This window comes from Antedon mediterranea, chromosome 1 (assembly GCF_964355755.1).
Source record: "Antedon mediterranea chromosome 1, ecAntMedi1.1, whole genome shotgun sequence".
Classification (NCBI taxonomy): domain Eukaryota; kingdom Metazoa; phylum Echinodermata; class Crinoidea; order Comatulida; family Antedonidae; genus Antedon; species Antedon mediterranea.
The window spans coordinates 11760485-11778802 of NC_092670.1; the positions used below are offsets into that span (position 1 = coordinate 11760485).

The 18318-nt window shown below is 33.2% G+C and overlaps 1 protein-coding gene and 1 long non-coding RNA gene across 2 annotated transcripts; one reads left to right on the plus strand and one right to left on the minus strand.

Moving 5' to 3' along the window:
* Nucleotides 1-2230: 2230 nt before the first annotated feature.
* LOC140056503 (fibrinogen-like protein A) lies at nt 2231-3128 on the plus strand. The gene is made up of 2 exons (XM_072101893.1): nt 2231-2361; nt 2730-3128. The coding sequence occupies exons 1-2, from the start codon at nt 2233-2235 to the stop codon at nt 3051-3053; spliced, it is 453 nt and encodes a 150-aa protein (XP_071957994.1). The 5' UTR covers nt 2231-2232; the 3' UTR covers nt 3054-3128.
* Nucleotides 3129-5620: 2492 nt separating this feature from the next.
* Nucleotides 5621-9976, minus strand: LOC140046574 (uncharacterized). Its single transcript, XR_011844814.1, has 3 exons — nt 8922-9976; nt 6476-6600; nt 5621-5844 (listed from the first exon to the last, which is right to left on the minus strand). It is a non-coding gene; the product is annotated as an uncharacterized lncRNA (long non-coding RNA).
* Nucleotides 9977-18318: the final 8342 nt, after the last annotated feature.

Consider the following 18318-nt stretch of genomic DNA (forward strand, 5'->3'; position numbering starts at 1 on the left):
CTATGTTTTATATTTGTATATTAATATCAATCCATTACTTGTTGGTCAAGTTAGTGAAAACCAAACATGTATGATTTACCCTTCAAACTTAAAAATGTTGATACCATTAAGATTTTTGACTTTAAAGCTATGTAAGATATTGTTGCTGGAGAGAATCGACGTACCTATTTAAATAATATTTGTTTTGTCAGTCATCAAAATAGATTGATACAGCTAATTCAATATAGGAAAATAATTATGTGTTTGTTTAATTTACCTTCATCACATAATGAATTATACAGTTCGTAAATTCTATACTTATATATATAATTTATTGGAGATAAACACGTTTTCTTATGTTTTATGTCTCCTAAAAAAGAGTCGAGTTCATTTAATATTGGAAAATTGAACAAATTATTGATTGTAGTGGCCATATATTTATATCTTGTGTTTACTACAGAATTGTTTATCCAGACTACTGAAATTATTTATATTATTAAATATTTTAACTGGTCAGAGTTTTAAAGATGAGAAAAAGAAATGGCACAGAAATTCATGATTATCACAGCAAATGTACCACTTTTCTGTCTGGATTCAATTACATTTTTTAATATAATTTATGTTTTAATGTTTTTTTATGAGGAAGTGCATACAGAAAAAAAGAAAAGATTCGATTGGAATACGTAGGACTTGCAAATAAAAATTATAACTGGACACCCATTATGAATTGTTGCAGGTATTGAATCAGATCAGGTGCTCTTCAATAAAACAGAAATAAATTAAATATTTTTAGAAAGTAATCTGTATTTTAATTATTGTAATTTGAACACCAAAAAATGCGTCTAAAAAAAAAGAGCATGTATATCTTCATGATTTTTCATACATTATTATTTTATTTATTTTATTCAATCTCATTCAACAGCGGGAAACCCGCCCCTTAAAGAATGGAATAAAATATACAAGGGCTAGTGTTGCCCGAAAGCTCTGCTAACTTTTCTGGCTGTTTACTTTATCGTTTTGATTTAGCTTTTTGCTTTTTATTTTTGTATCTCCATTGAGATCCAGCCACTGATACCCACAGCATTGTCATTTTTTTCAGTAATTTGCCTTTATATATATATATATATATATATATATATAAATGTTCGGTTCAATGTAACCTTAAGACCTAAACATTAGAAAGTTATACAATCTTATGTAAATCATATCTTACACTCAGCATGTTGATTGGTGCACACTGACTGACATGTCTATTGATGTGGTTGGATAATGGAGTATCAACTCTGTCTTCATATACATATAAGATGAAAATATAGTTCGTACCACAATTTTAAGAAACTCATTCAGGCGTACGTCGAGCATTTGAAGACGAATTGTAGATTTTATTGGCACGGTAACCGTTTCATTCATCAATACATAATTCTAAAACGTCGCAATGCTAACTTCAACTTTAATAATTTTCTTTCTTCTGCTCTTTGTTGTCGGTATTCTTTCGATCAATACATATGATTATACGGTTATCCTAGAGGGGCATGCTTTTGAAGGTTGGAGTTACGAGTTGAAGAATATACACAAACTAAATTGTTTGCTGGAATGTTCCAAGAAATCTGATTGCTTGTCGGTTAACTATAACCAGAAGGATCGTGTTTGTCAAATCAATAAGCAAATACTGGAAACGTCATCAGTTGAAAACAACATAATTCAAGCGCCTGAATTTTGTTACATTGAAAGGAGTAAGTATACAATTTTGCAAACTTATTAAATAAATGGATTCTTTATATAGAGGTTCACATCAATGTTGATTGGTAGTGATATTTTGTTGCTGTTGAATTTGCCTAGGAAATGTTCTCTTTATTTTCATATAAGTCAATAAAAAGTGTTCTTCAAAATTTTACAGTACATCTACAAGGATTGAATTAACCTACTATAAATTCAGACCAAATGACTACATGAGGTGGTACTGCATGTTATATGCATATCTACCAAGTCCATGTGATTATCACCAAGGGATTCAGTTGTGCTTGATGGTCACATGGAAACTAGTTTAAATTTTTGCAGAATTATAAATTACTATTACGGTACTTATTATTATTAAAATTACAAAATGTGCACATTAATGAATTGTATTAGTTTTACAATTGAATATTGCATTTCCTCTAAAATAGATACAAACTATTTTTCTCAATAATATACCAGTGTGATCTTTTTTTTAAACAACATACTTTTTTAATTTTTTTTATTTTAAAGAGTTTTATGAGGGACTGTGGTGACATTTTACAATATAATCCTTCTGCTAATGGTGGTGAATATGTGATACAACCAGGTGATGGAGAACCAGAGATTACTGTGTACTGTGACATGAGGGAAGATGGAGGTTGGATGGTAAGTATACAGTAGGCAACAATTTATTCAAAGAAATTAGAAGTACCGTTGATCCAACATCACTGCCACAGCTTACTAATTCATTACTAAAACAGTGCCAGGGACAGAAAACACTGATATGGCTTTAGAAGCATAAACATAACTGCGGAAACTTTCAGGTTGACAAATATGTTTTAGTTTTAACCGAAAGAGCGACCATTATATACTAATGTTCCAAAACTTGCATACTAAGAACCAACAAGTAATTTATTACTACTGGCAGTTAGGTTCTCATTTCATTCATTGCTATTTACGCTAGTTGATGGGCCTGTCATCACTGTTTTAGTAAAGCTAAAGTAGAGTAAAGATTACTTTCTTTTCATTATCAGGTGATACAGAGAAGACAAGATGGATCAGTTGATTTCTACCGAAATTGGAAAGAATACAAAGAGGGTTTTGGAAACGCGAACACAGAGTTCTGGCTTGGTAATGAACAAATCAACCGTTTAACAGCTGATGGCGAATTTGAGCTATTGATAGAAATGACAGACCACTTGAATGTAATGAAGATCGCAAGATATTCTCTCTTTCGTATTGGTACTGAGGACTCTAACTATGTTTTGACTATCAGTGGATACACAGCGACGCTGGAAACAAAGCTTTTTCCAGCCTGCTGCGTAAATGGTTCGTGCTTGGTACGTTTTGTTCATTAGTTTTCTCCTTAAAGAAGAGCTCCCCTCAAACTTTTATTATGTTTAGATAAGTTTAATTAAAGTGATTATACAAAAAAAAAAATAATAATATGGCAATATATTTAATAATATGGAAATAGTGCTTTTTAATATATTACATTTTTTTCTGCAGAGTCAACTACAATGGCGATTGGTACGACCACACACGAGGCATCAGCAGTAAGTGAATTTGACACGTCCAACACGAACGGTCTTGCATTACGATCGACAACCATTACACATACATCAACTACAGAGTCAACGGCGAATGCTAAGACAACACCGATAAGTACAACTATAATCCAAAATTCACCAACGACAGAGTTAACTAATGGTACAGCCATAATATGGCAAATTGTTTTATCATTATTTACTTCTGAATTAAACTTTAGGGCAATTGGTTGCAACTTAAGTCCAATATAGGCCTATTCGACTTAATATGCAATATATCACAATCATGTCATTAGCACAAATGCATAGATTAAGATATCGGACAAACTGAAAATGTAATCTGGCATCACATGCATATATTCAGTTTATATTAAAAAATATTTAATGATATTTACCAGGATTTAATTAGTATAGATAGAGATAGCCACATGCGATGGTAAAATAGACCTAACTAGAATAGCTAAATTACGTACATTTCCTGTTTTTAATATTTATTGTCGTTGCAATGTAAAACAAGAATATTTCTTACAAAAAACGCTTCTCGCTTATTGTTATTGCTAAGGTCAAGTCTGGGGGTCACTTCAAGTATCCTATTACAAACAAAAACTTCAATGGACTGTTTTGATAATAATTCAATGATTATCTGACAGCGAATTATAGTAATATCATGGGACTCATAAATACCAAAAATGCTTTGGGATTTGTCGACTCTTTTCCCAGCCGTTTTTTGGATTCAACAGGTGAAATTATAGTGGAGTTTCCATTTTAACAAAAATGTCAAAGTGTAGTACTATAAAGCTGCTTGATTTCATCTAATGAATGAGTCATCTCGTGTGACGTAGCGGGCTAGAGCAGCAGGGTGAAAAATACTTTTACTTCTATCAAGTTTAATCATCACTGTTCCGACGTACGCAAAGCAGAAAACGATGTGTAATAATATGTACGATAAACGGCAATATGCTAACGTCGTCGGCTCTAATTAATTAACCAATAATTAATATAATTAATAATATATAATAATAATTATTATTATTATTATTATAAAGTGCTTTAAGAATACGATTTATTTTATCGGAAGAAACAATTGAGGAAAATATATAATTATTAAGAATTAGAATGTTGTAAGATGTAAATGAAACACTGGTAAACAAATGTTAATAGAAATGCGTGCGTTTGTTTTTGCGTGTAAAATTTTACCTAATAAAATGAACTTGAAATATTAGTAAAACACCACTACTCAAGAGAAGATGCTAAGGCATTGAAGAATTTATTTTTTAGATATGTTTCTGAACAGGCTCAGAATGAATTTCTGACTGTGTGCGTCATGAAGAAGGTACATGGAAAACCCCGTCATATGGGTCGTTGATTTGTCCGTAGTCATTGCATTTTGCCGGGGATTCCCCATCATTTAAGTATTTCCGTAGTACCCTATTTATCTTCATTTCCCTACGTCCGTAATATTGGGCCAAATTTCCGTAGTAATTACGGGCGTTCCGAACTTTGAAATAACAGTGTTTAATTGCTTCTTTCTGCAAATTTCTTTCATATTTTCTTTTCTGGAGTGTTGATAATAGGCCTAGTAATTAGTTTGGGGACTTCCTCTGACGTTCGTATTGAACGCAACACAAATGTTATCCTTAGTCGCATTTTTATCCGAATTATTACTCATTTTGTTTGTATATTATTGACATGATATGATATGTTCATTTATTCTGTGCATGTTGAAATATGTTAAATGCATATGGGTACCATATGGGATTCATCTTGTTTTGCACCCGATACCCATGTGGGTCCCATATTGAGTGGCCTATCCCAGAACCCACATGGGGCCCATATCCGAAGACTTCATGGGCAAATTATGTGTTGCCCATATGGGATTTTAACAGTTTTGCACCCAAGCCCCATGTGGGTCCAATCTTGGTGAGCCCATTCCAAACAAAACCCATATGGGGCCCATATCTGAAAACAAATGGGTATCATAATTGGTTGCCAATATTGGATTCTTCTGGTTTTGCTCCCAGTACCCATGTGGGTCCCATCTTAGGAAGCCCATCCCATACAAAACCCATATGGCCCCATATCCAGAAACGTATGGGCATTGCAATGGGCTATCGAAATGTAAAAGAATCCACAGATGCACAACTTACACATACAGGACAATTATAAATACTGTTATGAATTTATTATTTATAATTTGCGTGACAAAGGCTACTGGAACACCCGATTCTGTAGCTGTTAGTACATTCAACGTGGAAGACTATTGACAGATAGGTCTCTGGTAGACTGTCAATAGTCTTCCACGTTGAATGTACTAATAGCTACAGAATCGGGTGACTGGAAATAGCTGAAGTGAGTACTTGATGAGTGATTTATCGAAAGTCAAATTCTTTACAACAACAAAAATACTAAATGATCTATAAATAATGAAAAATTTGACAATGTTCAACATGAATCTGTAGCGTTTAAACCAAGCGTCGTAAAGTTTATCTACGGGTTTTATTTCGGGCTTATCAAGCCTTCCATCGCGCCCCATCAGTACTTCTTTGCCTTCTACAAAATTGTCACTTTGTCATTTGTTGCCACAATATTTGATTTTGGGTTCCTGAAAAAGAAACAAAAATGTAAACTCAATTATTTACGTATCTTAGATTGCCAAATTTGTAAACAAAACACTGTTGAGGACAGATTTATTTCGATCGATTATGATATTTTTAATAATGATTTAAAAAATAAATCTATTCCAAGATTTATTTATGTTACCCTCCTATTAACAAGTTAATATGTTTATATGTTAATATTGTTTTATTATTTTCTATAATTTAGAAAAACAATGTCCACCTTGCTTTTGAAAGGAGAAATAATTATGAAATTTGAATTATAGTATTATAAGTGTACATGAATACGTTCCTTAATAATTGAAAGAAGACTAATATATAATTCAGATAATTCAGATAATATTTATTTAGATATGAATGAATAATACAAAATAGAAAAAAGATATTAAAGTGAACCTAGATAAAGCAGTAATTGGTAGTCATTATTATCATGGATCCCTTCTAGAAGTTAAAAACTTGTCTCTTAGGGATCCACAACAAAACACATTACTAAAAAAAATTAAAAAAACCTAGAATATATAATTACATAATTTAGGATAAGAAATTACAGTATAATAACATATAACTAACATCTTCTTTATAAAAATTATTTAAATTATGTGATTTAAACGCACTTACCGATGTTAGATTATACAGGCATCTTATTTTTTCTGAAATTTCTTTCCAGTCCGATTGATTTTTGTTAGCTAGTGCTACAATGTTATTGTACTGGCTATCTCGGCTACATAATACGAGCCTATGATCTGAAAATGTGTTAAATAGAAATATAACTTAAGATGATTTTTATATAATAATTATACACAAAACATGGACCTCTAACATGTTATAATCTGCTAGCCATGGCCTAGCCTGCTTCTTAAACATACATTCTGCACACATGCATTTAATGCCTAAAATAATATTGTAATTAAAAGCTTTACATTGTTACATTACCGGCCGTATTATATAATAATAAATAGAAGCCGGTTAACACTAAACCGTTCGTTATAGGTAATGTTTATAGACCACCAAATTCGTGTACTGGATTTGTTGATATAATGCATGATCAAATATCTTTTATACTAGATAGTATAAGAGAGATTATTGTTGTTGGTGACTTAAATTGGAATATATTTGATAAACAGCATTCTCGGAACATTAAAACCCTCCACCAAATTTTCCAATTAAACCAGTATATTAAAACTCCAACGCGCGTAACAGAAAACAGTAGTAGTTGTATTGATTTAATTTTTTCAAATAGGGATGACTTTATAAGCAAAACTGGAGTTGTACCAATTGGAATTAGCGATCACTCATTGATATATGCAATACGTAAAAAAATTAAAATAAAATTGCCCCCGCGTATTTACATACGAGAACCTTCCGGAAATTTAACAAAGATTTGTTTATTTCTGATCTTGCATCTGCTCCGTGGAGTATTTGTGAGGCGTCCGAGGATGCTGACGAGGCTTGGGACATTTGGAAACACATACAGGAGGATGTAAACATGAACTTAACAACTACCGTCCAATATCTGTTATACCTATTGTTATGAAAGTTTTTGAAAGATGCATCCATAATCAAGTTATGAATCATATAAATGAGTTTAATTTATTATGTAAAAATCAATCTGGTTTTAGGTCGTTACATTCAACTTCTACTACACTGATAGATGTATGCAATTATATATATAAAAATATTGATAATGGCTTGGTAACTGGAGCAATTTTTCTTGACCTAAAAAAGGCGTTTGATACGGTAGACCACGATATTTTATTACGTAAATTATGCACCTTTGGAATGATAAACACTGAGCTTGCATGGTTCAGTAATTATTTAAAAAATCGCAAACAATTTGTTAATTTTAATGGAAAAAAATCTGAAATTTTAAATGTCAACTATGGGGTACCACAAGGCTCAATGCTTGGTCCTTTGTTGTTTATTTTATACATAAATGACTTACATGATAGTGTTGATGGGATTTGTAAAACAGTCCTCTATGCAGACGACACTGCGCTTTTTTATGCATGTAAATCAAATGAAGAGCTTACAACAGTTTTAACTGAACAGTTGGAAAATGTAAAACAATGGTTAGATAAACATAAATTAACTCTAAACATTGATAAAACCAAATACATGCTTTTTGGTACTCATGCACGTGTTAATAAAACAACAGATGAAACAGTAATTTTTGATAACATTCCGATTGAGAAAGTTGAAACGTTTAAATATTTGGGACTTACATTTGATGAACAACTCTCATGGAAAGTACATATTGATTCTATATGTGCAAAACTATCAAAAATTCTACATCTATTTTATAGATTGAAAAGTTTTACATCTCCTAAAATTATTAAAAGATTATACAATGTTCTATTTTTATCACATATTGACTATTGTTCAACAGTCTGGGGTACTGGTTCAAACGCCCATATTTTAAAATTGCAAAGGGTACAAAATAGAGCTGCGCGATTAATACTAGGTGCTGATATTCGAACTCCTGTTAGACAAATGCATTATGATTTAGGTTGGCTAACAATTAAGACAAGAATTGAATATCATACAATTTGTACAATATTTAGATGTTTACAAGAATCTGTACCTTCATACTTATGTGATGTTTTGCAATATATTAGTAGTGTACACAATATTCAAACCAGAAACTATGAAAATAATCTGTTGTATTTGCCCAGATGTAACCTCGAAATATACAAACGTAGTTTTGTTTATTATGGAAGTTCACTCTGGAATGGCCTACCTTATGAATTAAGAAAACAAAACAATTATAACCGTTTTAAATCACTTGTTAAGATTCATTTATTGTTGCCGGTGGTCTAGGATGGTTCCAGTGAAATATATTTAAATATGGTATAAAAGTTATAATAATAATGAGAACATGCATTGAAGTTTAGTTTTAGTTTAAGTTTTAGTTTAAGTTTAGTTTAAGTTGTTTTCAAATTTTGTTTAAATGTGCCGTAGGGCCCCTCGGAAGAGCAGTTTTATTTTTACTGAGAGGGCTACCCTACTGAAAGAAAACGAAATAAATAAATAAATAAATAGAAGAGTATTCAAATTAATAACTTACCTTACATCTTGTTGCACTATAGTTTACTTTTGAAGACATAATTATGCTGTTGAGTCAATTTCATTTGACAGAACGCTGTAATGAACACTATGTGGTATAGTGTACTGTATTAAAAAGGTACAGTATTAAAAGCTTAAACTGATTTCAGGTTTGAGGTGTTTCAAATGTGGGAGAACTCGACATTGAGGTCAGTTTATGTTCCATTGGCCAATGGCAATGGTTATTTTACTATGGTCATCATATTGGAATGTGCCTTAACAGTTAATGCTCGGTTAGGGAATACTGTACTTGCCTTTGAAAGTTGACCTCGGATTGTTTCATTGTCAAAGATTCCCAATCATTATATAGTGCATGCCTATATAAAACATTATGAATGCATTGATTTTAGTACTTAGTTTGTTTTAATTCATATTGGTCGATAGGTATTGTATTGTTTAATACTGTATCGTGCCACCCAATCTTCAATACTTTTCATTCCCATACTTCAGTAATTTTATCTGTCTGTAATATTGAAATGTATATCTTAAATCTTTTCAGTACTGTTAATTACACCATCTTTATGGAAATGTTTACATATAGTAGGTTCATGTACGTTTTATACGTTTTTACGTTTTGTGGGTAACAAATAATTTACCAGGGCGTTTCTTATCCCATATGTGGCAACTGCATGCCCATATATTTTACAGATGAACCCCATGTATGTTGTGGGTGTACCAAAATGCATTTGTAATGGGACCCATATGTATGCCCATGCTTTTCGCTTACGAATCCCATATGGACCACAAATGGGCAACCCATATGTATTTGCCCATATATTGTACAGATGGGCCCCATGTAAGTTGTATATGGGCATACCCATATGTATCAGCCCAGGTTTATGGCATATGGGCCCCGTGTATTTTTTGTGTGGGCAAACCCATATGTATTTGCCCATGCTTTTAGCTTATGAATCCCATATTAGTCACAAATGGGCAACCCATATGTACCTGCCCATCTATTGTATAGGTGGGCCCCATGTACGTTGTATATGGGCATACCCATATGTATCAGCCCATGTTTATGGCATGTGGGCCCCATGTATTGTGTGTGTGGGAAAACCCATATGTATTTGCCCATGCTTTTAGCCCACGATACCCATATGGCAGGCCTGCCATATGGGTAAAAAATGGGAAACCCATATGACCAGCCCATAAATTGTATATATGGGCCCCATGTACATTGTATATGGGCATACCCATATGTATCAGCCCATGTTTATGGCATGTGGGCCCCATGTATTTTTTGTATGGGAAAACCCATATGTATTTGCCCATGCTTTTAACTTACAAATCCCATATGGGTCACAAATGGGCAACCCATATGTATCTGCCCATATATTATACAGATGGGCCCCATGTACAGTATGGGCATACCCATATGTAACAACCCAGGTTTATGTCATATGGGCCCCATGTATATTGGGTGTGGGCAAACCCATATGCATTTTCCCAGCTTTTGGTTTATGAATCCCATATGGGTTGAAAATGGGCAAGCCCATATGTATCTGCCCATATATTTTACAGATGGGCCCCATGTGGGTAAAATGTGGGCAGGTTATATGTGTGTTTTCCCTCCTGGGCCCCATATGGGTTGAATATTCCATAGCCAACATAAACTTGCCCAGGTAATTTATATATATGGGCCCCATATGGGCTTGCTACCTGGGTGGGTTTGTGTCGATAGAGTTCAGGCACGTTCACAGACAAATATTTTTTTTTATTATTGTATCAATGCAGCTAGAAATGTTTATGAAAGGGTGAAAAGAGCTATTGGGAGGCCTATAGATAATACCAACAATGCTATTTTTAGTCGCGAGCTCACTATGTCGGTTGGTTGGTCGGTCGGTTGGTAAAAACACTAACTTGAGCACGCTACTGCAGCCATATTGTTGGTAACAGATTCTATAATAGCATGGCTTCGTATAGAAGTCATGCTGATGATATCGCATAATTATACACAAGTCAATTGTATGTCAGTTTAGATCATAGGTCGGAGGATGATTTATCTGCTGCTACACACAAACTTACTGGGTGCATTGATGAAATACGTCTTAGGATGGTTAGCGAAACAAAACAAAAAAAACAGAGCTCTTCTTGATTTTAAGCAATAGCCATATTCAATCTTTATCTCACCTTAATTTAATCAAAATGTGCTATTCTAGACTGGCTTATGAGTTATTGTTTGTATTTTTATGGCACTGATCATATCTATCTTAGTAGAAAACTCTCTTCTAGACTTACTATCACGCAAAAGAATATTTTTGTATTCCAAAGAAACTTGACACGTGTGTTTCCTTGTTTATTTCGTCTCCATGACTACTTGCTGTAGCTAATATCATTTATGTTGCCAGTGTGTTATACAGTAATTTGATATTTGGATACATGACAGTCATAAACACTGGACACGAAACACTAACGGGGAAATCTATCAATTACATTTGAATTATGAGTAGTGGAAAAGAAACAAATGGAAACACAGGCGTTGAGGCAATCACTATTTCAATTCACGGAACGGCAAACGATAATACATCGGGTGAAATAAGATGTGGGGCAACCAAACGTTTTGTCTTTCAAGATGTAAAGCAACAAGATAGGTCAGGGTGCAAATCCTGGATTGAAGAACATATTATGGCCATTATTGTAGGAGCAGTTATGTTAATATTAGTAGTTGTTGCAGTCACTGTCACGTTGTGTCTTCTTTCCATTGACTCTACTTCCACTGGTAAGTACTTCATAAGTACTTCAACATGGTCGCCCACGACCGGTAAGCACCTCCGGCGGGGCGCTCCCCTGTGGGGTACGGTGAAAAATGTCTTCTACTTTAATAGTGACCACCACAGGTGAGTATAAAAGGACAAAAACAGGATGAATCCTGTTTGTCCCTTGGAAGCACTATGCCGATCGTGAGCGACTCAGTAGGCATAACAAGTATGTACTCAATATCATTTCTTTAGTTTCTTTTTTAGCAGAGTAGGCCTATAGAGATTTTGAGCTATTGGTTTTATAGAGCGCGTTCCATGTATTTGGTCCGTGAATGAATATGAATCTGTGTGACTTATTGCAAGTCTGGAGAATGGTATGCACATTTTCGATGAATTTCTAAGGGTTTTTGCGCGTTCACTTTTTAAACTTTGATCAAGTAGGCCTAATTGTCGAAGATGATATTGAGTCATAAAACATATTGTCTATTTAACCTACTCACAATTTACGATTTAAATAAGTTACAGCCTGTAACTTATTTAAATCGTAAATTGTGAGTAGGTTAAATTGTTTAAATAAGGGTACGTGATCTAGTATCTCTTTTCGAGTTCGTTATTATTCTAACTATTAATTTTTGTGACTTATGTAGTTTTTTCAATTCAATGTGTTGGGTATTCATTTGCCCATATAATGTTTCTATATTGAAGATGTGGCAAGATAAGAGCGTTATAATATAGATTTATTAATATATGTGTAAAGGAAAAATATTTTTACTTTGCAGATGATACCAAAGGCCTTAGAAATCTCATTACATATATATTTGATGTGGGGTTTCCAGCTTAAATTTCGTTTATCTCTTAGTTTTAAATATAGATATCTTAGTTTTAAATAGAGATATCTCTATTAATAGAGATATCTTTGTTAACAGAGATATCTCCATTTAAAACTAAGATATCTCTATTAAAAACTAAGATATCTCTAAATAAAACTAAGATATCTTAGTTTTTAATAATAGAGATATCTCTATTTATAGAGATCTCGATTAATAGAGATATCTCTATTAAAAACTAAGATATCTTAGTTTTAAATAGAGATATCTTAGTTTTTAATAGAGATACCTTAGTTTTAAATAGAGATAGGCCTATGTCTATTAATTAGTTTTAAAGATATCTTTATTTCTGAATAAATGACAGCTTGGCGCGCCATACTCTACTGTTAGATATATAAACACATAATATACAAATAAACTTTATTAGTGACAGTTGCAACGTTTTAATTAATAATCATAAAAAATATAAACGTTGTAGTGATGTATCGTTACAAAGTTTACAATTTCAATCTACTATAACAGAGACAGTTTTAATAATGTATTAAATCGCAAATGTTTTGCTTTATTTAGTGGTATGTTATTTATGGTTTATGGTTTTATGGTTTTAAATTTATATAGCGCAAAATACAAATATAGTCTCTATGCGCTGTTTAGCACAAGTGTGAAAATGAAAAAATGTTGATGTAAAATAAACCATGAAATAGCCTAAAAACCGAATAAATTGACCAAGACAACAGAAAAAGTCCGAAAACGGAATCTCACATCACCTATCACCACACTGTTTCACTAACTTGTCAAGACATTGTTCATAGTGATGTGAGCATCTGACTATCCTGCCTAACAAACAATAAAATTAATAAAATGTATATTTATAGGCCTATAAAACATGAAACAATATTTCGTTACTAAAAGTAGAGCAGTTAATGCCATGAGGTGTGCATGAAACTTGGCACAACATTTCTTTGATGTATATAGATTCAAAATATCGGGGGTGCCAAAGTGTCCAATGTCCGGTATGGCGGCCATCTTGATTTCAAAATGGCCACCACAAAAACAAAAAAAAATGTTCATATCTTGGTAACTATACACATTAGAGAATTAACTGGTCTCAAATTGTTCACAAACTATATATTTCTATTTGCTCTAATAAAAAATTTCGTCCAAAAATGACTAGAAATGACATTTCTTTCAGTTTGACCATTGACCTCGTATTTGTATATTATCTCTATAACTACTGGTCATTTTCAATCGATTTTGGTGTCATTTTGTTCAGAATAAATACATTTATATTTGTAGTAATGAAACGTTTTCACATAAAATGACCGGAAATACAATTTATGACCGTTGACGCCAATTATGAACACACTGTATGTGGTTTACATTGGTATAAATGCACCTAATTTGACTACATAAATCATATTGTCTATTTATTCGTTTATGAAAACGACAATGTATTATCCTGCGATACGTACATTTGAAATCACAAGTTTTTTTACGCTGGAATTACTGTGTATTCGAGAACCATGTGTGGAGAGGGCGCAATCTTGAGAAGACGTACCTGGGAAACTACTGACGTGAGTCCATGCTAACATTAATAATATAATTATAAATCCATATAATAATGATTTAAAAAGTAATACCGACGTGTATTTATTTGAACAAACCACATGGGCTTTATTTTCGTCACGAATAAATACGGTACGGTACGAATGTACGCCTAAAATGTCTACGAAAAATCAATCTAAAAAAAGGATCATGGTTGAAATTACTGCAAGTCAGAACTACATGTACTAAATGTAATCAATTGCAGACATTTATAAGGAGGTTGTGGCCTATTAATTAATTATTAATATCACAGGCGACAGACTTGGGGCTAGAAGGACTAAACCACGTCTTAATAATTATAATCTATCAAATAATTACTAAAAAGACGGTAGAAAATTTAAAAAATATTTAAAATCGTTTCGTTCATGTTCGGATTTAAAATATAAAGTTATACATCACCAAAATGTATCTAATTCATCACAATTAATCGAAGATATCTAGTATGAACACAAGTTAAAGTTGTTTAGCATATTATAAAATATATACGCGGGTGATGACGCTTTTTTTCTTTTTCCACTGCAGGACATATCACTCCTTCAAAGCTCTCCATTTCTCTCTTTTTCTATTCTCAGTCTGAGAATAGAACTCAGTTGCTTTTATATTTGCTCCGGTTATCTCTCATCACATCTTTTATTGCCAAGCCGTAATCCTGCTTGTCCATCTATTGTCATGGAGTTTTGCAACGTGGCCTGCTCATCTCTACTTATTTTTAGCAATAGCTTGAAGAAGATCTAGGTTTTTTTTATCTTTCCTTATTATTCGCATGGTACCTTGTTCATTATATGCCAAGCATTCACCATTGCATAGCATGGGTTGATACTTATCATAGTTCTTATTATTCGCATGGTACCTTGTTCATTATATGCCAAGCATTTACCGTTCTATAGCATGGGTTGATACTTATCATAGTTCTTATTATTCGCATGGTACCTTGTTCATTATATGCCAAGCATTCACCGTTGCATAGCATGGGTTGATACTTATCATAGTTCTTATTATTCGCATGGTACCTTGTTCATTATATGCCAAGCATTCACCGTTGCATAGCATGGGTTGATACTTATCATAGTTCTTATTATTCGCATGGTACCTTGTTCATTATATGCCAAGCATTCACCATTCTATAGCATGGGTTGATACTTATCATAGTTCTTATTATTCGCATGGTACCTTGTTCATTATATGCCAAGCATTCACCGTTGCATAGCATGGGTTGATACTTATCATAGTTCTTATTATTCACATGGTACCTTGTTCATTATATGCCAAGCATTCACCGTTGCATAGCATGGGTTGATACTTATCATAGTTCTTATTATTGGCATGGTACCTTGTTCATTATATGCCAAGCATTCACCGTTCCATAGCATGGGTTGATACTTATCATAGTTCTTATTATTCACATGGTACCTTGTTCATTATATGCCAAGCATTCACCGTTGCATAGCATGGGTTGATACTTATCATAGTTCTTATTATTCGCATGGTACCTTGTTCATTATATGCCAAGCATTCACCGTTGCATAGCATGGGTTGATACTTATCATAGTTCTTATTATTGGCATGGTACCTTGTTCATTATATGCCAAGCATTCACCGTTCCATAGCATGGGTTGATACTTATCATAGTTCTTATTATTCACATGGTACCTTGTTCATTATATGCCAAGCATTCACCGTTGCATAGCATGGGTTGATACTTATCATAGTTCTTATTATTCGCATGGTACCTTGTTCATTATATGCCAAGCATTCACCATTCTATAGCATGGGTTGATACTTATCATAGTCCTTATTATTCGCATGGTACCTTGTTCATTATATGCCAAGCATTCACCGTTGCATAGCATGGGTTGATACTTATCATAGTTCTTATTATTGGCATGGTACCTTGTTCATTATATGCCAAGCATTCACCGTTGCATAGCATGGGTTGATACTTATCATAGTTCTTATTATTCGCATGGTACCTTGTTCATTATATGCCAAGCATTCACCGTTGCATAGCATGGGTTGATACTTATCATAGTTCTTATTATTGGCATGGTACCTTGTTCATTATATGCCAAGCATTCACCGTTCCATAGCATGGGTTGATACTTATCATAGTCCTTATTATTCGCATGGTACCTTGTTCATTATATGCCAAGCATTCACCGTTGCATAGCATGGGTTGATACTTATCATAGTTCTTATTATTCGCATGGTACCTTGTTCATTATATGCCAAGCATTCACCGTTGCATAGCATGGGTTGATACTTATCATAGTTCTTATTATTCACATGGTACCTTGTTCATTATATGCCAAGCATTCACCGTTGCATAGCATGGGTTGATACTTATCATAGTTCTTATTATTCACATGGTACCTTGTTCATTATATGCCAAGCATTCACCGTTGCATAGCATGGGTTGATACTTATCATAGTTCTTATTATTCGCATGGTACCTTGTTCATTATATGCCAAGCATTCACCGTTGCATAGCATGGGTTGATACTTATCATAGTTCTTTTAATCATATGCCCTATTCATATATCGACATTGTTATTTTCTGTATACGTACTTACTCATCTATCATTACCATTAATCACTAAAATCATCTTTTGTTTTTATTTCAATAATTATACTATCACTATCATAGCATGTTTACATTTTCTCTATACTTCACATTAATATTATTATTATTATAGTAAAAGTGATACATTAAACATTTCTGTAAATTTAATATGGCCATTTCACAATAACTTAATCGTTTTATTTATTTTGTAAGCATTGATTCCATCAGGAAATATATTTAAGGTTTTCAAGTTTGGTTTACTATACTATTTCCTTTCATCTTTATTCTCCCTATACCTACACTGGTTGTAAGTCGTACATCTTACTATACTATTTCCTTTCATCTTCATTCTCCCTATACCTACACTGGTTCTAAGTCGTACATCTTACTATACTATTTCCTTTCATCCTCATTCTCCCTATACCTACACTGGTTCTAAGTCGTACGGTACATCTTACTATACTATTTCCTTTCATCTTCATTCTCCCTATACCTACACTGGTTCTAAGTCGTACATCTTACTATACTATTTCCTTTCATCCTCATTCTCCCTATACCTACACTGGTTCTAAGTCGTACATCTTACTATACTATTTCCTTTCATCTTCATTCTCCCTATACCTACACTGGTTCTAAGTCGTACATCTTACTATACTATTTCCTTTCATCTTTATTCTCCCTATACCTACACTGGTTCTAAGTCGTACATCTTACTATACTATTTCCTTTCATCCTCATTCTCCCTATACCTACACTGGTTCTAAGTCGTACATCTTACTATACTATTTCCTTTCATCTTCATTCTCCCTATACCTACACTGGTTCTAAGTCGTACATCTTACTATACTATTTCCTTTCATCTTTATTCTCCCTATACCTACACTGGTTCTAAGTCGTACATCTTACTATACTATTTCCTTTCATCTTCATTCTCCCTATACCTACACTGGTTCTAAGTCGTACATCTTACTATACTATTTCCTTTCATCTTTATTCTCCCTATACCTACACTGGTTCTAAGTCGTACATCTTACTATACTATTTCCTTTCATCTTTATTCTCCCTATACCTACACTGGTTCTAAGTCGTACATCTTACTATACTATTTCCTTTCATCCTCATTCTCCCTATAACTACACTGGTTCTAAGTTGTACATCTTACTATACTATTTCCTTTCATCTTTATTCTCCCTATACCTACACTGGTTCTAAGTCGTACATCTTACTATACTATTTCCTTTCATCTTTATTCTTCCTATACCTACACTGGTTCTAAGTCGTACATCTTACTATACTATTTCCTTTCATCCTCATTCTCCCTATACCTACACTGGTTCTAAGTCGTACATCTTACTATACTATTTCCTTTCATCTTCATTCTCCCTATACCTACACTGGTTCTAAGTCGTACATCTTACTATACTATTTCCTTTCATCTTCATTCTCTTTATACCTACACTGGTTCTAAGTCGTACATCTTACTATACTATTTCCTTTCATCTTCATTCTCCCTATACCTACACTGGTTCTAAGTCGTACATCTTACTATACTATTTCCTTTCATCCTCATTCTCCTTATAACTACACTGGTTCTAAGTCGTACATCTTACTATACTATTTCCTTTCATCTTTATTCTCCCTATACCTACACTGGTTCTAAGTCGT